We start from the raw sequence: 21,735 nt of genomic DNA on the forward strand, positions 1-21,735 counted from the left end.
TCAAGAACACTTGGACTGTTTAACAAAAATGATCATATAGGCTAAGAATAACTAAAGCAATCTTTAAGAACAAAGTCAGAAAATGTGCCCTACCAGATATAAAGATTAATTGTATAGCTAAGGTAATTAAGACAGTATGACATTGGCACAGAAGTTGTCAAGTCAATTGAATAAAAGAGAAACCGAGACAAAGATCCAGGGGTACATGGTAACTAGACACAATACAGAAGTGATATTGCAGATATGTAGTGCTAGAACATTTGACTATCTACATGTAAAAATATGGAAGTCTACCTCTACACTACATACAAACACAAATTCCTTAAGGATATAAATAAATGTGAAGGGCAGGGCTTCAAAACATTTGAAAAAGATGTGGGACAATATCTTTGTGGCCTGATAGTAAAGAAAAAGTTCCTAAATAAGATTAAAAAACACAACCATATTTGAAAATATTGATAAATTCATATATGCTATAACAATTTCTGGTTACTTGGAAAGTAGAGCAACAAACCTCAAAGCTGGAGAAATATTCCCACTTTACATATATAATGAACAAAGGATTAGAACCCATTAAATGTAAGTAAGAAGAAAATGAAGCACCAAGTAGATAAATGAGTAAAATATATGAACAGAGATGGTCACAGAACAGAAAACATGAAGAGTTAAACATGTTACATAATTTTCTGGAAAATGCAAATAATACAACAAAACTTCAGTTGAATACTTTTATGTGACAGTATCAACTCTTGGTGAGGTTTTGAAGCAGGAAAAGTCATAACCCTGTTACTGGGAATTTAAATTGGTATAAATGCATATGGAAAATAATGTCATTTTGTAAAGTTGTATATGTAACCTGCCCTATGACCCAGCAATTCCAATCCTAGGTGTATACTGTAGAGAAATTCTACATTTTCACCAGGAGATGTTTACAAGAACATTCATAGCACTATTGTGTGTATCAGTCCCAAAATGGGGACAACTCAGTGCCCTGAACAATTGATTACATAAATAAACAGTGTTATATTCATACAATAGAACACTACTCAGCAGTGAAAATGAACGAACTGTATTTTTACACATAAATATCTGAAGTGTAACTGTTCAATGAGAAAAGCAAGCCAGAAAAATAATATACTATGACAACATTTATATGAAGTTCAAAAAAATATTGAAATACTGTTTAGGGATACATAATTATGCAATGAATCTATAAAGAAGAGTAAGGGAATATAAGTTAAGAGTGGTTTTTATGCTTAAAAAGGCAGTAGGGGAAAGCTAATGAAGAGGGAGGGGCATTTAATAGCTTTTATCAATATTGGTAATGGTCTATATACAGTCAATGATTGACTCATGGATACAAAATACAGTCTGATTCATCATTATATTACCCATAACCCTCTTCCCAATTCCTGTCCCTGCTGTATAACACCTTTCCAGTATTAAGTTAGCCCTAAGATAAAAGTGAATATGAAGGGTGCTAATTCAGGGCTTTCCTTCCCTCTTGATAATTTCTATATTTGAATTATATCTACACAACTCAGTAAATATTTATACAAAGTATGTGAAAATAATATAAATGGAAGTTGTTGCTTCTTTATAGAAAATTAATCTCATTAAGAATATGCCTTTTCTTTGAATCACATGAGTTTTCTGTCCAATGGAAATACTTATTCTAATAAAGCATATTAAACAGAGTAACCAATGTAAATATTGTTGAGAAATTCATTAAAAATAAATGCATGGATGTTTATTTTATGTTACTTGTCAAGACAAAATACATATTTTAGGGGAGAAGATAGATTTTGTGAAGATAAAACACTTCTCACCATATGAAAATGTAAGGCGAGTGATCCAACCATAATTTCCATGAATAAGTAATCTTTTAAGATTCACAAAACCACAAAATGAATATGGAATATTTTTAAGTAATCCATAGCATTTACTAATATTCATGTTATTTTTCTTTACTTAAAGGTCAATAAATTAGAGTTAGAACTGGAAAGTGCCAAACAGAAATTTGGAGAAATCACTGACACCTATCAGAAAGAAATTGAGGATAAAAAGATATCAGAAGGAAATCTTTTGGAAGAGGTGGGAAAAACTTAGTATTAAGAACTTATTATACTAAAAATCTATATTTTTATTAGGATTTTAAGAGAAAAGTAAAAAATTCTTAATTTTTAAATTATGATTTTAAAAAAGGTTTGGTAAGTTTATATTAGAGTCAGTGTATCAGTTTTTATAGAAGCTAAAAGTATCCTTGTTATTTTAAGTATTTGAGTATATAATTATTTTGAAAGGGTTAAATGATTGCCACAGTGGTATACTGTCATCTTATTTCATAGAACACCCTGAAAAAACCCCAAACAGTGCATTTTCTACTTGTTTTTCCAGTTTCCTGGTGTTTGAGGTTTGCTTTTATTTAAGTAGAACATACGCTTTTTACACTTGTTTGTTTTTTGTGCATTTATTTTAAGAAACTTTTTTTTGCTTATTTGATAGGTTGAGAAAGCAAAAGTAATAGCTGATGAAGCAGTAAAATTACAGAAAGAAATTGATAAACGATGTCAACATAAAATAGCTGAAATGGTAGCACTTATGGAAAAACATAAGGTAATTTTTTTCTCCTTATATAATGAAAATTATTAATTGGAGCCATATTTCTGTTAAATAATGGTGAAATCAAGATAGTATTCTAATTTGTCAGAGAAGATTATTGTCTATGGAACAGTGACTTACTATAGCTAGAGTACCCTTGATGCCCATTTCTCCAAGTTCAGATCTTAACCATACAAAGTTGAGCCTGTGTGTCACATCCTTGAGGAAATCGCTCTTTATTATCTGTGATGAATAGAAATAATCACTCTTTTTCTGGATTCTCCTAGTAGTCTCTTACAGCACTTTCTACCTTATGTATTTTTAAGTACATAACCAGGGTAAGTATCTCATTGACATCTAACACATAATGGGCTAAATCGATTTTTATCAAAGGAATAAATAGATGAAATACTTAGTGTTTGATGTTTTTGTGTCTTATGTTTTTAATTGTTGTTTTAGAGTATCCATCTGTTAAGGAATTAAGCCTCATTCCCCTTAAGATTTGGAGAAGAGGTAGGGTATACCTACCTATTCATTAAAAAAAAAAAAAAAAAAAAGCTGCTGGAATATGAGATTATTATGAGGGAACGGGTGAAGATTTAAAAACAAATTTAAATAACATTGTGAACTCATAGATTTAAACACACTTGGTATGTTTCAATCCAGTGCGGCATCTGTCCTTATTGATAACTCACATTTTACCACCTTTGGCCAGCAGGAGCCTCTTCAAGCTGACTGGCAAGTCCTTTTGACTTAACTCTAATTTTCTCTGACAACTTTCTTTAAGTTATGACGAAATGTTTAAGGCTTATATTTCCTGTCCCAGATTTGAAATCAGCCAGTTTTGTAGAAGTCCTGGTGTTTCTGGCATATTATTAAATGTTAAAATTCAATGTTTCCAGTAAAAGAATTATCTTTTGCTCTTAGGTCATTTCCAAGACTGTTGTGTGTTTCACTGTTGAGGTTGTTTGAATGAAAAAATATAATTGAAACATTAAAAATATATACCCATATATCTTACTGAATTTATAAACATAATTTTCTGCAAAATTAAATTAAATACTAAATAATTAATTAAATACTAAATTAAATATTGAAATATGTTAGGATACCAATCTTATAATCTATTCAGTTTTAATATATCTAAAATGTCTTCTTTGTTTAATATAGCACCAATATGATAAGATCATTGAAGAAAGAGACTCAGAATTAGGACTTTATAAGAGCAAAGAACAAGAACAGTCATCACTGAGAGCATCTTTGGTAAGATACAGAAAAAATAGCAGTAACGGCCAGTGTTCATAATGTCAGCAGTGAGTGGTGGTAAAGAATAATATTAAGTAAAACTAAATTTTGAGCTATAGAATCAGAGTCTTAAATCTGAAAGGGATCTTATAGATCTCCTAGTTACATGTTTTTTTCTAATTTAGTTTTTGAAATAGGGAACAAACTATTTTTTCAAGTGAAATTTTATAAACTCCTGTTAACAAATAAGTTTGGAGCTCTGATTGAAATTGGGAGAGGAGGCTGGGATAAATTGGGAGAGAACGAGGAGAGATATACTTTGTGTTAAATTTTTCTTTAAAGAAAACTGTAAAAAACTTGATTTTTTTTTGTTTTTTTTTGTTTTTTGTTTTTTTGAGATGGAGTCTTTCTCTGTCCCCCAGGTTGGAGTGCACTGGCATGATCTTGGCTCACTGCAAACTCCTGGGTTCAAGCAGTTCTCCTGTCTCAGCCTCCCAAGTAGCTGAGACTACAGGTGTACATCACCATGCCCGGCTAATTTTTGTATTAATATTTTTAGTAGAGACGGGATTTCACCACGTTTGCCAGGTTTGCCTCAAACTCCTGACCTTGAGTGATATGCCTGCCTCTGCCTCCCAAAGTGCTGGGATTACAGGCATGAGCCACTGCGCCCAGCCCAAAAACTTGTTTAAATGAGGTTTTTAGCTATGTTAAGCTAGCAGCCTTTATATCCGTTGACTTTAAAAGTATCTATATTTTATGAGTGAATTTATTTCTCTGTAATATTGAATTTACTCAGAGCACTAGTTTATATTTTCATTGTCTTGAGAAATATATGGAAGCTCTTCTAAACTTCGTGTTTCTTTTTCTTTAGGAGACTGAACTATCCAATCTCAAAACTGAACTTTTGTCTGTTAAGAAACAACTTGAAATCGAAAGAGAAGAGAAAGTAGGTTTTTTGGCATTATAGATAAAATGATTGTAAGGTTTAGGGCAATTTTGCGTTTTTAGAAATATGTCATATTATAAAATAATTTGATAAATTTCGGTAACGGGATGAAAAAATAGTTTTTCCCCATAAGCTTTTTTTCTAGAAACATTTAGAATATTTCCTAATGTAAATGCAAAACACATGTAAATATAAGTGTACTTTTAAGAAAAGGAATATTTTTAAATATACTGTATTTGAGTAACATTATCTGATATTAAAATGCTTATATATATAAAATGTTTATATTTCATATTAAAATGCTTACATAGAATGCTAGATTCCCACTTTTAGTAACCTTAGGAGATATCACTTCAACGAGATAAACAATTAGTTTCTTCTTTTGATAGTCAGGAATTCAGCCTAGCCAGCTAAGTTAAGAGAGGTCCTCCTAACATATATATTTAGATGTTTTTTTTTGAAGAGATTCATCATGTTTCAGAAAAAAAGGCTATCTCTGTAGTGTTTTACAGTTTGCAAAGTGAATTGATTCACACTATAAATGACAAATACTAATTTTTTTTTGCTTTCTATGAGATAAGAACTGTGTTTAGTACCCTACTTACATTTAATTTAATCTTTACAGCAATGTTATATGCAATACTTTACTATTATCTTCATTTTGACAGAGGTTACATTACTTATTCAGGATTACATAGTAAGAGAGCAGAATGACTAGATTTCAAACCTAGGTCTATTTTTGCATGGCTTCCAACCTATTCTCTTAATCACTCTGCAACAGCTTAGATAACATACACTTTCGATTTCAAGCCTCTAAGAATTTATTTACTTTGTTTTCTGCATTTAATTCCTTTCATCCTTTTCTATCTCGGAAAATCTCACACATCTTTCATCTTATAGTTGTGAGCTTACTATATTCGTATGTATTCTCATAGCACTGTTTTTAATGTTAAAATGGTTATTTCACTTTGTGCCCTCTATTATATTGCAAGCTCTGCAAGGGCTAATTATGCCTTATTTATCTTTGTTTTCCCTTTATCTGTGTACAGGGCTTTGAAATTTTTATATTTTCAATTAAAGGACTAACAAAATGGCTTTCCCTTCATCTGCAATAATAAGATTCATGCTTACCTTTATCCTGCTGTTTCAGTAGAAGAGGAATTCTTCTGTGGCTTAACTCTCGATGCTATTAAACCCTCAGCAATCTTTACTTTTTACTCTAGTCAGTAAACATAAATAAGAATTATATTACTGTAGCTTGTATCTCAAGTTCTTTGGCTCTCACATAAGTAGAAATTAACATCAGGCCAAAGAGACATTTTTCTCAGGGAAGATTTAATAGGCTTGTGGCTTAATCAAAGCAAAGGAGCAGTTTACGGCAAAGGTATCTCGGTGCTAGCTCCCTGAGGCTCAACTCTTGTCATTTTAGAAGCTGAGGCAGAAAATGAAATGATGTACAAGCATGTTTAGGCAAAATTTTCTTTGTGTTTGCACAATGGGGCATCATGCTCTGACATACATTGCATGATCAGAAAATGATGGATAAGCCCTGCCTTTGTTGGACATGTTAGTATTAAAATGATATTATAATGAGGAAAAAATCAGTGAAAGGTCAGTGTAGGAGCCTGTCTTGTCTTCAGCAGACTGGATCTGGTCCAGTTCTTATCGAGAATGCCAGAGCCTCACTCACCTTGAAAGATGGTCAGGTTCTTATCAGGAATGCTAGTTTCTCACTTTTAGTAACCTTGGGAGACATCACTTCAAGGAGATAAACAAGTAGTTTCTTCTTTTGATAGTTAGGAATTCAGCCTAGTCAGCTATGTTAGGAGAGGTCCTCCTTCTGCTATGTGACTTGGGTCAGTTTATTAAGGGAGACAGGAAGGTAGGGGAGAGAATATGCCTTGATATGTGAGGCTCATGGGGTCTTGATTACCATGTCTGTGGTCTACCGGGGCTGAATCCCTTCCCTATACTGTCTCATTTCTATCATCTTATAAAAACTTAAACCATTAAACTGCTTAAGCTGCTATACTACTCTGTTCTTTTCTTAAGTAGCAGTCTATTTTTTCAGTTCTTATCTCCTCACCTATTACAATTTAGCTATTGGCCTAACTGCTTTTTTGACTTGGGTCACACTGAACTCCTTATTAACAAACTTAAGGGCTTCTTTTTTATTTGCATATCAAAAATAATTTAGGACCTCCATTTACATCGTATTGTGTTTCTGATCATTTATCTATGAAAAAATATATAAACATGCACACGTGTACACATGCACACACACAAATATGCCTGTACATAGATATATATAAAAAACTTGGGCTTGTGATAGATTGTTTTATTCAAAATGTATGCTGCCCTTTTCTATTAGGGTCCCTCCCAAAGGAAGAATTAAATATTTCCACCTTGCTGACTTCAGATTTGGCCAAATGTTTTATTTTGCCCAATGGAATGTGAGCAAAAGTGGCATTTCTGAGAGGGTGTTTTAAGAGACACCACATGGTCTTCCCAGCCTCTCTTTTCCTTTGGCCTTGAGACTGACATAGAAGTTGCTTCCTCAGCCTAGATTCCTGGAGATGACAAGAAGTAGGGTAGAAACCAGTCTATAATTGACATGTAATGTGGTTGAGAAATAAACTTCTCTTGTAATCCACTAAGATCTGGGGTTCTTACTACAGTATAATTTAGTCTAAACTCATTGATATCAGGATTTATTGTACACATAAATTTATATTGTTTAATAAAAACACATTATGTTTATATTTTATAAAATATGAATACAGAAAACTACAAAAAGGGTAAGAATAGCCTACAAACCCATGTCTCAGAGTTTACTGTTTTTCCATCTGCTTTCCAACTTTCCATATACTCAGATTGGACTAATAGTTATAGAGATAATACCTTTAGGTGTTCTTCTTCTATTTAAAAAGTGTCCACTTTTATTGCATTGTCTATACTATTGTTACTTTTTGGAAATTTCTTTGGTGTTTTTTCTAATGCTGTAAAATATAGTCAGTATTTATGAATGTACATGAGGTCATAAAATGAAGGTATAATTATAATCTATAGACTGATTATCTAGCTAATGATGAATGCTAATTATACATACATATATACATTATCATGTTAAATTACACTTTTTTTTTTTTTTTTGGAGACAGAGTCTTGTTCTGTCGCCCAGGCTGGAGTGCAGTGGTGTGATCTCGGCTCACTGCAAGCTCTGCCTCCCGGGTTCATGCCATTCTCCTGCCTCAGCCTCCCGAGTAGCTGGGACCACAGGCACCCACCATCATGCCTGGTTAATTTTTTGTCTTTTTAGTAGAGACGGAGTTTCACTGTGTTAGCCAGGATGGTCTTGATCTTCTGACCTCATGATCCACCCGCCTCGGCCTCCCAAAGTGCTGGGATTACAGGCATAAGCCAGCATGCCTGGCCTAAATTACACTTTTATACACATTTTAAGAATGTAAGTAATACATATAAATGTAAAGGAAAATGTTGATGGAATTCTAGAGCTTACATCCCAGAATAACTTTTATCTATTTTGGGCGTGTATCACTTCATATGGCTCCTTTATGAAAAAAAAAAAACAAAAAGAACCATAGTCAGATACACTTACACATACCAAGAACGATAAAGGAAGAATACCTTTGAAAAAATGCCATATTAGTTACTTTAAACTTTAATGTACATATTATATTTGAATTTATCAGAAAAATAATTTGAAATTGGAATTGCAGAATTATTAAACTTAAGATAGACATTTCTTTACAAAACATTTAATAGTTCTTGAAAGAGTTTAGATTCTAAGGTGAAGAAAACAGACTGAAAAACATTTTGAAGAGGGAGGAAAGTTGTAGGTACCAGTGTAGTTTCTTTTAATTAAGCTTTTTATTTTGAGATAATTGTAGGTTCACATGCAGTTGTAAGAAATAATATAGAGAGATCCCATGTATCCTTTATTAAGTTTCCCCCCATGGTCACATCTTACAAATTGTAGGATAATATCACAATCAGGATTTTGACATTGACACAATTAAGATACAGAACAGTTCCGTCTCCATAAAGATTCCTCATGTTGCCCTTTTATAGCCACATCCACCTCCCTCCCTCACCCCTGGCAATCATTAACATGTTCTCCATTTCTATAATTTTGCCATTTCAAGAATGTTATATAGATGGATTCATACACTATGTAACCTTTTGTGACTGGCTTTGTTCCTTGGAGATTTATCCAAGTTGTTAGTCCAACCTGAGTGTGTAGAAAGTTGGAAAGCAGATAGAAAAATGTAAATAATTTTTTTAGTTTTTTTTGCCAAGTAGTATTCTGTGGTATGGATGTTCCGCAGTTTAAGAGTTTGCCCAGTCAAGGGTACCTAGTTGTTTCTAGTTTTGAGCTATTATAAATAAAGCTGTTATGAACACCAGTGTACAGGTTTTCGTGTGAACCTGTTTTCATTTTTCTGAAACAACTAATGGTATGGCAGTTGCATATTAGTTTCATAAGCAACTGCCAAACTATTTTCCAAAGTGGTGGTACCATTTTACATTACCATAAGCAATGTATAAATGATCCAGTTTCTCTGCATCCTTGCCAGCAGCAACTTGCTATTTTTATTTTAGTTATTCTTGTAGATTTGTAGTCATAATTCATTGTGGTTCTAATTTGCATTTTCTGCTGTTGAACAGTGTATTAGTGTATTCTCATGCTGCTAATAAAGACATACCTGAGACTGGGTAATTTATAAAGAAAAGAGGTTTAATTGACTCATAGTTCCTCAGGGCTGGGGAGGCCTTAGGAAACTTACAATTATGGTGGAAGGGGAAGCAAACACATCCTTCACATGGCAGCAGGAAGGAGAATGAGTGCCAAGCAAAGGGGTGAAAGCCCCTTATAAAACCATCAGATCTTGTGAGAACTCACTATCATGAGAACAGCAGCATGGGAGCATGGGGTTAACCAACCTTATGATTCAGTTACCTCCCACTGGGTACCCTCCCACTGGGTACCCTCCCACAACATGTGGGGATAATGGGAACTACAATTCAAGATGAGATTTGTATCTGTGTTTTTATTTTTAACTAATTTTCTAATTAGACTTGTTTTTACCTGTTGAATTTTGAGAATTCTTTATATAATGTAATTATTAGTCCTCTGTCAGAGGACTTAGTCCATTTGTGTTGCTATAACAGAATACTTGAGACTGGGTAATTTATAAAGAACAGAAATGTATTTTTCTCACAGTTCTGGAAAATGGGAAGTTCAAGATCAAGGTGCCAGCATCTGGTGAGGGTCTTTTTGTGGCATCCTCCAGAGGGAGAAATGCCCTGTCTTCATATGGTGGAAGGCAAAAAGGCAAAGAATAAAAAGAGGGCCAAACACGCCTTTTTATGATGGGATTCCTGCCACCCATAAGGGCAGAGCCCTCATGGCCCTGTCACCTTCCAAATGTCCTACCTCCTAACACTGCCACAATGACAACCAAATTTCATCATGAGTTTTGGAGGTTACAAACATTCAAACCATAGCATCAGATATGTGGTTTGCCAGTGTATGCTCCCAGTCTATAGCTTGCCTTTTTATTCTAGCAGTTTTTTTGCAGAACAAAAGTTTTTAATCTTGATAAATTTTAATTTTTCAGTTTTTCCTTTTACGGATTGTACTTTTGATCCCAAGTCTAAGAACTCTTTGCCTAGCCCTAGATCCCAAAGACTTTGTCCTGTGTCTTTTTGTAAAAACTTTAGAATTTTATTTTTTATACTTTATGTCTTTGATCCATTTTGAGTTAATTGTTACATAAAGCGTGAAGTTCAGTTTTTTGCCTATGGATCTCAGATTGCTCTATCACTAGCTGTTGAAAAGACTACTTTATCTCCATTGAATTACTTTCAAACTTTTGTCAAAAACTAGTTAGGCATGTTCTTATGGATCTATTTCTATGGTCTTTATTCTGTTCCACTGATCTATGTGTCTCTTCACCAGTATCACTGCCATGATTATAGTAAGCCTTAATATCAAGTAAAATGATTCTCCTCCTTTATTTTTCTCTGTCAAGATTGTTTTGGATGTTTTAGTGCCTGTTACTTTCCATATATTTTAGAATAAATTTGTTTATCTTTACAAAAAAACCTTGCTGGGATTTTGATAGAAAATTTGTTAAACCTATAGATCACAGTTTGAGGAAAATTGACATATTTGTTGAGTTTTCAAATCTATAGCATGGTATTTTTCTCCATTTGTTACATATTTGATTTCTTTCATAAGCATTTCACAATTTTCATTATATAGCCTCTGAACCTGTTTTGTTAAATGTATATCTATTTCATTTCCTTTTTTGCAATTGAAAAAAATAGAAATTTATTCTTTTTATTAATTTTTAATTGACAAATAGTAATTGTGTGCATTTATGAGGTGCAATGTGACATGTTGATATACGTACATGTACATTGTAGAAGATTCAATCAAGCTAATTAACATGTCTATGACCTTACCAGCTTATCATTTTTTTGTGGTGAGAACTTTAAAAATTTTTTAACAATTTTGAAATACACAATATCTTATTATTAGTGGTGGTCATCATGCAGTGCAATAGACTGTGTTTTTAATTTTGTTTCCTATATGCTCATCATTAGTGTATAGAAACATGGTTGATTTTTGTGTTTATTTTGTATCCTGTGCCTGTGCTAAACCTATTTATTAGCTTGTTTTTATTCTTTGTGATTTTCTATGCAGACATTTGTCATCTGCAGGATGACTGGAAAGGATAAAACACTAATATTAATAAATACAATAATAATAATTATATTTTATTTTATCCTTTCCATACAGTGTGATTTAATTTCTATTTATTTATTTATTTTTGAGACGATGTCTTGCTGTGTCACCAGGCTGGAGTGCAGTGACGTGATCTTGGCTCACTGCAACCTCCACCATCCGGGTAATTCTCCTGCCTTAGCCTCCTGAGTAATTGGGACGACAGGCACATGCCACCATGCGCAGCTAATTTTTGTCTTTGTAGTAGAGACAGGGTTTCACCATGTTGTCCAGGATGGTTTCGATCTCTTGACCTTGTGATCTGCCTGCCTCGGCCTCCCAAAGTGCTGGCATTACAGGCATGAGTCACCATGCCTGGCCTTTATTTCTTTTTCTTGACTTATTGCAGTGAGTGACTAGAACTTCCAGCACCATGTGGTAGACATTATAATAAGTGGTGAGAACATACGTGCTTGCAGTATTGATAAATGTAGGGAGAAAACATTCAATTTTTGAATCAAGTATGATGTTAGCTATATATTTTTTTCTAGATTTAAAAAATCAAGTTGATGCAATCTCCTTGTACTAATTTAATTAGAGTTTTTAAAAATCATGAATTGGCACTTGATTTTATCAGATGCTTTCTCTGCATTGATTGATATTATCATATGATTTTTCTTTTTAGCTTGTTGATATGGTGAATTACCTTAGTTGATTTTTGAATGCTATTCCCTAGAATAAATCCCATTTGGTGTATGACATATACATATGGAGAATATGTTTCATTTACCTTTTGTATTTTTTGTTTCAATTTCATTTAGCTATGCTCTGATCTTTGTGATTTCTTTTCTTCTGCTGAATTTGTGTTTGGTTTGTTCTTGTTCCTCTGGTTCCTTGAGGTGTGTCCTTAGATTGTCTCTTTGTGCTCTTTCAGACTTTTTGACGTAGGCGTTTAATGCTATGAACTTTCCTCTTAGTACTGCTTTTGCTGTATCTCAGAGGCATTGATAGGCTGTGTCACTATTATTGTTTAGTTCAAAGAATTTTAAAATTTCCATCTTGATTTCATCGTTGACCCAAAGATCATTCAGGAGCAGATTATTTAATTTCCATGTATTTGCCTGGTTTTGAGAGTTTCTTCTGGAGTTGATTTCCAATTTTATTCCACTGTGGTCTGAGAGAGTACTTGATATAATTTCAGTGTTCTTAAATTCATTGAGACTTGTTTTGTGGCCTTTCATATGGTCTGTCTTGGAGAATGTTCCATGTGGTGATGAATAGAATGTATATTCTACAGTTGTTAGGTAGAATGTTCTGTAAATACCTGTTAAGTGCATCTGTTCCAGGGTATAGTTTAAGTCCATTTTTTCTTAAATGATTTTCTGTCTTGTTGATTTTCTGTCTTGATGACCTGTCTAGTGCTGCCAGTAAAGTATTGAAGTCCCCCACTATTATTTGTGTTGCTATGTATCTAATTTTTTTTTTTTTTTTTTTTTGAGACTGTGTCTCACCCTTTTGCTCAGGCTGGAGTGCAGTGGCACAATTTTGCCTCACTGAAACCTTCGCCTCCCAGGTTCAAGAGATTCTTCTGCATCAGCCTCCCGAGTAGAGTAGCTGAGATTACAGGCACCTGGCACAATGCCCAGCTAATTTTTGTATTTTTTTAGTAGAGACAGAGTTTTGCCATGTTGACCAGGCTGGTCTCGAACTCCTGACCTCAGGTGATCCGGCCTGCCTCAGCCTCCCAAAGTGTTGGGATTACTGGTGTGATCCACCACGCCCAGCCTGTCTATCTCATTTTTAAGGTCTGGTAGTCATTGTTTTATAAATTTGGGAGCTCCAGTGTTAGGTGCATATATTTTTAGGTCTGTGATATTTTCCTGTTAAATAAGTCCTTTTATCATTATGTAATGTCTCTTTTTGTCTTTTTAAACTGTTGTTGGTTTAAAGTCTGTTTTGTCTGATATAAGAATAACTACTCTTGCCTGCTTTTGGTGTCCATTTGCATGAAATATCTTTTTCCACCTCTTTAAGTTTATGTGAGTCCTTATGTGTTAGGTGAGTCTGTTAAAGACAGCAGATACTTGGTTGGTGAATTCTTATACATTCTGCTATTCTGTATCTTTTAAGTGGAGCATTTAGGCCATTTACATTCAACATTAGTATTGAAATGTGAGGTACTCTTCCATTCATTGTGCTATTTGTTGCCTGAATCCTTGATTTTTTTTCATTATGTTATTGTTTTATAGGCCTTGTGAGATTTATGCTTTAAGGAAGTTCTATTTTGGTGTATTTTTGGGTTTTGTTTCAAGATGTAGAGCTCTTTTTAGCAGTTATTGTAGTGCTAGGTTGGTAGTGGTGAATTGTCTCAGCATTTGTTTGTCTGAAAAAGACTTTATCTTTTCTTCATTTTTGAAGCTTAGTTACACTGGATACAAAATTATTGGCTGATAATTATTTTGTTTAAGGAGCCTAAAGATAAGACCCCAGTCCCTACTAGCTTGTAAGGTTTCTGCTGAGAAGTCTGCTGTTAATCCGATCGGTTTTCCTTTATTGGTTAGCTTGATGCTTTTGCCTCAAAGCTCTTTAGATTCTTTCCTCCATCTCGACTTTAGATAATTTGATGACTATGTGCCTAGATTATGATCTTTTGCAATGAATTTCCTGGGTATTCTTCGAACCTCTTGTATTTGGATGCCTAGATCTCTAGCATGGTCAGGGAAGTTTTCCTTGATTATTCTCTCAAATAAATTTTCCAAATTTCTCTTCTTCCTCAGGAACACCAATTTTTCTTAGGTTTGTTTGTTTAACATAATCCCAAGCTTCTTGGAGGCTTTGTTCATTTTTTAAAAGTATTTTTTCTTTTTTGTTTCTTTTTTATTATACTTTAAGTTCTGGGATACATGTGCAGAATGTGCAGGTTTGTTACATAGGTATACATGTGCCATGGTGGTTTGCTGCACAACCCGTCATCTACATTAGGTATTTCTCCTAATACTATCCCTCCCCTTGCCCCCAACCCCCTGACAGACCCCAGTGTATGATGTTCCCCTCCCTGTGCGCATATGTTCTCATTGTTCAGCTTCCACTTATGAGTGAGAACATGTGGTGTTTGGTTTTCTGTTTCTGTGTTAGTTTGCTGAGAATGATGGTTTCCAGCTTCATCCATGTTCCTGTAAAGGACATGAACTCATTCTTTTTTATGGCTGCATAGTATTCCATGGTGTATATGTGCCACATTTTCTTTATCCAGTCTATCATTGATGGGCATTTGGGTTGGTTCCAAGTCTTTGCTATTGTGAATAGTGCTGCAATAAACATATGTGTGCATGTGTCTTTATAATAGAATGATTTATAATCCTTTGGGTATATACCCAGTAATGGGATTGCTGGGTCAAATGGTATTTCTGGTTCTAGATCCTTGAGGAATCACCACACTGTCTTCCACAATAGTTGAACTAATTTACACTCCCCAACAGTGTAAAAGCATTCCTATTTCTCCACATCCTCTCCAGCATCTGTTGTTTCCTGACTTTTTAATGATTGCCATTCTAACTCGTGTGAGATGGTATCTCCTTGTGGTTTTGATTTGCATTTCTCTAATGATCAGTGATGATGATCTTTTTTTTTCATGTTTGTTGGCTGCATAAATGTCTTCTTTTGAGAAGTGTCTGTTCATATCCTTTGTCCACTTTTTGATGAGATTGTTTTTTTCTTGTAAATTTGTTTAAGTTCCTGTAGATTCTGGATACTAGCCCTTTGTCAGATGGATAGATTGCAAAATTTTTCTCCCATTCTGTAGGTTGCCTGTTCACTCTGATGATAGTTTCTTTTGCTGTTCAGAAGCTCTTTCATTTAATTAGATCCTATTTGTCTATTTTGGCTTTCATTGCAATTGTTTTTGGTGTTTTAGTTATGAAGTCTTTGCTCATGCGTATATCCTGAATGGTATTGTCTAGGTTTTCTTCTAGGGTTTTTAATGGGTTTAGGTCTTAAGTTTAAGTCTTTAATCCATCTTGAGTTAATTTTTTTATAAGGTGTAAGGAAGGGGCCCAGTTTCACTTTTCTGCATATGGCTAGCCAGTTTTCCCAACACCATTTATTAAATAGGGAATCCTTTCTCCATTTCTTGTTTTTGTCAGGTTTGTTAAAGATCAGATGGTTGCAGATGTGTGCATTATTTCTGAGGCCTCTGTTCTGTTCCATAGGTCTATATATCTGTTTTGATACCAGTATCATGCTGTTTTGGTTACTGTAGCCTTGTAGTATAGTTTGGAGTCAGGTAACGTGATGCCTCCCACATTGTTCTTTTTGCTTAGGATTGTCTTGGCTATACAGGCTCTTTTTTGGTTCTATATGAAATTTAAAGTAGTTTTTTCTAATATGGTGAAGAAAGTCAATGGTAGCTTGATATGGGGATAGCATTGAATCTGTAAATTACTTTGGGCAATATGGCCATTTTCATGATATTGATTCTTCCTATCCATGAGCATGCAATGTTTTTCCATTTGTTTGTGTCCTCTCTTATTTCCTTAAGCAGTGGTTTGTAGTTCTCCTTGAAGAGGTCCTTCACATCCTAGTAAGTTGTATTCCTAGGTATTTTATTCTCTTTGTAGCAATTATGAATGGGAGTTCACTCATGATTTGGCTCTCTGTTGTCTGTTATTGGTGTATAGGAATGCTTGTGATTTTTGCACATTGATTTTGCATCCTGAGACTTTGCTGAAGTTGCTTATCAGCTTAAGGAGTTTTTGGGCTGAGATGATAGGGGTTTCTAAATATGCCATTGTGTCATCTGCAGAGACAATTTGACTTCCTCTCTTCCTATTTGAATGAACTTTATTTGTTTCTCTTGCCTGATTGCCCTGGCCAGAACTTCCCATACTATGTTGAATAGGAGTGGTAAGAGAGGGCATCCTTGTCTTGTGCTGGTTTTCAAAGGGAATGCTTCCAGGTTTGGCCCATTCAGTATGATATTGGCTATGGGTTTGTCATAATCAGCTCTTATTATTTTAAGATATGTTCCATCACTACCTAGTTTATTGAGTGTTTTTAGCATGAAGGGGTGTTGAATTTTATCAAAGGCCTTTTCTGCATTTATTGAGATAATCATGTGGTTTTTACATGGTTCTGTTTATGTGATGGATTATGTTTATTGATTTGCATATGTTGAACCAGCCTTACCACCAAGGGATGAAGCCAACTTGATCGTGGTGGATAAGCTTTTTGATGTGCTGCTGGATTCGGTTTGCCAGTATTTTATTGAGGATTATCACATTGATGTTCATCAGGGATATTGGCCTGAAATTTTCTATTTTTGTTGTGTCTCTGCCAGGTTTGGTATCAGGATGATGCTGGCCTCATAAACTGAGTTAGGGAGGAATCTCTCTTTCTCTGTTTGGAATAATTTCAGAAGGAATGGTACTGGCTCCTCTTTGTACCTCTGGTAGAATTCGGCTGTGAATCCATCTGGTCCTGGGCTTTTTTTGGTTCATAGGCTATTAATTACTGCCTCAATTTCAGAACTTGTTATTGGTCTATTCAGGGATTTGACTTCTTCCTTGTTTAGTCTTGGGAGGGTGTATGTGTCCAGGAATTTATCCATTTCTTCTAGATTTTCTAGTTTATTTGTGTAGAAGTGTTTATAGTATTCTCTGATGGTAGTTTGTATTTCTGTGGGATCAGTGGTGATATCCCCTTTATTATTTTTTATTGTGTCTATTTGATTCTTCTCTCTTTTCTTTTTTATTAGTCTGGCTAGCAGTATCTATTTTGTTAATCTTTTCAAAATGCCAGGTCCTGCATTCATTGATTTTTTGAAGGGTTTTTCGTGTCTTGGTGTCCTTCAGTTCTGCTCTGATCTTAGTTATTTCTTGTCTTCTGCCAGCTTTTGAATTTGTTTGCTTTTGCTTCTCTAGTTCTTTTAATTGTGATGTTACGGTGTTGATTTTAGATGTTTCCCACTTTCTGATGTGGGCATTTAGTGCTATAAATTTCCCTATAAACACTGCTTTAGCTGTGTCCCAGAGCTTCTGGTACATTGCGTCTTTGTTCTCATTGGTTTTAAAGAACTTATTTATTTCTGCCTTAATTTTGTTACTTACCCAGTAGTCATTCAGGAGCAGGTCGTTTAGTTTTCACGTACTTGTGTGTTTTTGAGTGAGATCCTTTTTTTTTTTTTTTTTTTTTTTAAGATGGAGTCTCAGTCTGCTACCGAGGCTGGAGTGCAGTGGTGCCATCTTGACTCACTGCAACCTGTGCCTCCCAGATTCGAGTGATTCTCCTGTGTCAGCCTCCCAAGTAGCTGGGACTACAGGCATGTGCCAGCATGCCTGGCTAATTTTTGTACTTTTTGTAGAGACGGGTTTTTACCATGTTGGCCAGGTTGGTGTTGAACTTCTGACCTCAGGTGATTGGCCTTCCTCGGCCTCCCAGAGTGCTGGGATTACAGGCGTGAGCCACTGTGCTCAGCCTTGAGTGAGTTTCTTAATCCTGAGTTCTAATTTCATTGCAGTGTGGTCTGAGAGACTGTTTATAATGATTTCCATTCTTTTGCATTTGCTGAGGAGTGTTTTACTTCCAATTATGTGGTCAGTTTTAGAATAAGTGCTATGTGGTGCTGAGAAGAATGAATATTCTGTTGCTTTGGGGTGGAGAGTTCTGTACATGTCTATTAGATCCGTTTGGTCCAGAGCTGAGTTCAAGTCATGAATATCCTTGTTAATTTTCTGTCTCATTGATCTGTCTAATATTAACAGTGAAGTTTTAAAGTCTCCCACTATTATTGTGTGGGAGTCTTAAGTCTCTTTGTAGGTCTCTTAAAACTTGCTTTATGAATCTGGGTGCTCTTGTATTGGGTGCATATATTTAGGATAGTTAGCTCTTCTTGTTGCATTGATCCCTTTACCATTATGTAATGCCCTTCTTGTCTTTTTTGATCTTTGTTGGTTTAAAGTCTGTTTTATCAGAGACTAGGATTGCAACCTCTGCTTTTTTGTTTGTTTGTTTACTTTCCATTTGCTTGGTAAATATTCCTCCATCCCTTTATTTTGAGCCTATGTGTGTCTTTGCACGTGAGATGGGTCTCCTGAATACAGCACACTGATCGGTCTTGACTCTTTGTCCAATGTGCCAGTCTGTGTCCTTTAATTGGAACATTTAGCTCATTTACATTTAAGGTTAATATTGTTATGTGTGAATTTGATCCTGTCATTATGATGCTAACTGGTTATTTTACCCTTTAGTTGATGCAGTTTCTTCATAGTGTTGATGGTCTTTACATTTTAGTATGTTTTTGCAGTGGCTGGTACCGGTTTTTCCTTTCCATAATTAGTGCTTCCTTCAGAAGCTCTTGTAAGGCAGGCCTGGTGGTGACAACATCCCTCATCATTGCTTGTCTGTAAAGGATTTTATTTATCCTTCACTTATAAAGGTTAATTTAGCTGGATATGAAATTCTGGGTTGAAGATTCTTTTCTTTAAGCATGTTGAATACTGGCCCCCCACTCTCTTCTGGCTTGTAGGGTTTCTGCAGAGAGATCCACTGTTAATGTGATGGGCTTCCCTTTGTGGGTAACCTGACCTTTTTCTCTGGCTGCCCTTAAGATTTTTTTCCTTCATTTCAACCTTGGTGAATCTGACAATTATATGTCTTGGGGTTGTTCTTCTCAAGGAGTATCTTTGTGGTGTTCTCTGTATTTCCTGAATTTGAATGTTGGCCTGTCTTGCTAGATTGGGGAATTTCTCCTGGATAATATCTTGAAGTATGTTTTCCAACTTGGTTCTGTTCTCCCTGTCACTTTCAGGTACACCAAACAAATGTCGGTTTGGTCTTTTCACATAGTCCCATATTTCTTGGAGTCTTTGTTTGTTCCTTTTCATTCCTTTTCTCTAATCTTGTCTTCACACTTTATTTTATTAAGTTGATCTTCAGTCTCTGATATCCTTTCTTCCTCTTGATTAATTTGGCTATTGATGCTTGTGTGTGTTTCATGAAGTTCTCATGCTGTGTTTTTCAGCTCTATCAGGTCATTTATGTTCTCTAAACTGGTTATTCTATTTACCAGTTCCTGTAACCTTTTATCAAGGTTCTTAGCTCCTTTGCATTGGGTTAGAACATGCTTTTTTAGCTTGGAGGAGTTTGTTATTACCCACCATCTGAAGCCTACTCTGTCAATTCATCAAACTCATTCTCCATCCAGTTTTGTTTCCTTGCTGGTGAGGAGTTGTGATCATTTGGAGGAGAAGAAGCATTCTGGTTTTTTGAATTTTCAGCCTTTTTGCTCTGGTTTTTGCTCATCTTCATGAATTTATCTATTTTTGGTCTTTGATGTTGGAGACCTTCAGTTGGGGTTTTTGCATGGGCATCCTTTTGGTTGATGTTGATGCTATTGCTTTCTGTTTGTTAGTTTTACTTCTAATAGTCAGGTACCTCTTCTGTAGGTCTGCTGGAGTTTGCTGGGGGTGTACTCCAGACCCTGTTTACTTGGGTATCACCAGCGGAGGCTGCAGAACAGCAAATATTGCTGCCTGCTCCATCCTCTGGAAGCTTCATCCCAGAGGGGCACCTGCCAGATACCAGCTGGAGTTTTCCTATATGAGGTTTCTGTCAGTCTCTGGGAAGTGTCTCCCAGACAGGAGGCACAGGGTTCAGGGACCCACTTGAGGAGGCATTCTGTCCCTTAGCAGAGCTGAGCACTGTGCTGGGAGATCCTCTGCTCTCTTCAGAGCTGTCAGGCAGGAACATTTAAGTCTGCCGAAGCTGCACCCACAGGTGTTCCTTCCCCCAGGTGCTTTGTTCCAGGGAGCTGGGAGTTTTATCTATAAGCCCCTGACTGGGGCTGCTGCCTTTCTTTCAGAGATGCCTCGCCCAGAGAGGAGGAATCTAGAGAGGCGGTCTGGCTATAGCGGCTTTGCCATGCTGCAGTGGGCTCTGCTCAGTTTGAACTTCCCAGTGGCTTTGTTTACACTGTGTGGGGAAAACCACCTGCTGAAGCCTCAGTAATGATGGACTCCCCTCCCCCACACCCAACAAGCTCAAGCATCCCAGGTTGACTTCAGACTGCTGTTTTGGCAGTGAGAATTTCAAGCCAGTGAATTTTAGCTTGTTGGGCTCCATGGGGGTGGGATCCACTGAGCAAGACTACTTGGCTCCCTGGCTTCAGCCCCTTTTCCAGGGGAGTGAACGGTTCTGTCTCATTGGAGTTTCAGGCGCAACCGGTGTACAAAAAAAAAAAAAAAACTCCTTCAGCTAGCTAGGTGTCCTCCCAAACACCCACCCAGTTTTGTGCTTGAAACCCAGGGCCCTGGTTGTGTAGGCATCCAACAGAATCTCCTGGTCTGCGGGCTGCAGAAACCATAAGAAAAGTGTAGTATCTGGGCTGCATAGCACCATCCGTCATGGTACAGTCCCTCACAGCTTCCCTTGGCTAGGAGAGCAAGTTCCCTGGTCCCTTGTGCTTCCTGGGTGAGGCAACACCCCACCCTGCTTCTGCTCACCCTCTGTGGGCTGCACCCACTGTCTAAGCAGTCCCAGTGAGATGAACTGGGTATCTCAGTTGGAAATGCAGAAATCACCCACCTTCTGCATTGGTCTCACTGGCAGCTGCAGACCAGAGTTGTTCTATTTGGTCATCTTGCCAGCCCCCTGCCCCCATTTTTTCTTTGTCTTTATTGGATTGGATTAATTTGAAAGCCTTGTCTTTGAGCTCTAAAGTTCTTTCCTTTACTTGTTCAGTTCTATTGTTGAAACTTTCCAGTGTATTTTGCATTTCTGTGTGTCTTTCATTTCCAGAAGCTATGATTTTTTTTTATGATATCTATTTCTTTGGAGATTTTATTTTTCCACTCCTATCCTATATGATTTTTTAAGTTTCTTTAAGTTTGTTTTCACCTTTTTCTGGTGCCTCCTTGAGTAGCTTATCAATCTTCTGAATTCTTTTTCTGGCAATTCAGAGATTTCTTCTTGGTTTTGATCCATTGCTGGTGAGCTAGTGTGATCTTTTAGTGGTGTTATAGAACCTTGTTTTGGCATATTACCAGAATTGTTGTTCTTTTTTTTTTTTTTTCTAGTTTGGATGGACTATGTCAGAGGAGAGATCTGGGACTCAAGGGCTGCTGTTCAGATTCTTTTGTCCCATGGGATGATCCCTTGATGTGGTGCTCTCCCCCTTCCCCTAGGGATGGGG

The 21,735-nt window shown here is 36.0% G+C and overlaps 2 protein-coding genes across 2 annotated transcripts in view; one reads left to right on the top strand and one right to left on the bottom strand.

Annotated features, from left to right (window-relative positions):
- SIKE1 (suppressor of IKBKE 1) overlaps positions 1-21,735 on the bottom strand; it is a 278,198-nt gene that overhangs the window by 154,367 nt on the left and 102,096 nt on the right. The gene's annotated exons all lie outside the window — the stretch shown is intronic.
- Positions 1-21,735, top strand: part of SYCP1 (synaptonemal complex protein 1) — a 111,758-nt gene that overhangs the window by 72,182 nt on the left and 17,841 nt on the right. Inside the window, exons 24-27 of the mRNA XM_050748443.1 lie at positions 1,978-2,094; positions 2,506-2,616; positions 3,772-3,864; positions 4,721-4,795. Coding sequence (XP_050604400.1) covers positions 1,978-2,094; positions 2,506-2,616; positions 3,772-3,864; positions 4,721-4,795 — 396 coding nt within the window. The remainder of the gene's footprint in view (positions 1-1,977; positions 2,095-2,505; positions 2,617-3,771; positions 3,865-4,720; positions 4,796-21,735) is intronic.

The sequence above is a fragment of the Macaca thibetana genome, chromosome 1 (genome assembly GCF_024542745.1).
Source record: "Macaca thibetana thibetana isolate TM-01 chromosome 1, ASM2454274v1, whole genome shotgun sequence".
In the NCBI taxonomy this organism is placed as follows: Eukaryota; Metazoa; Chordata; class Mammalia; order Primates; family Cercopithecidae; genus Macaca; species Macaca thibetana.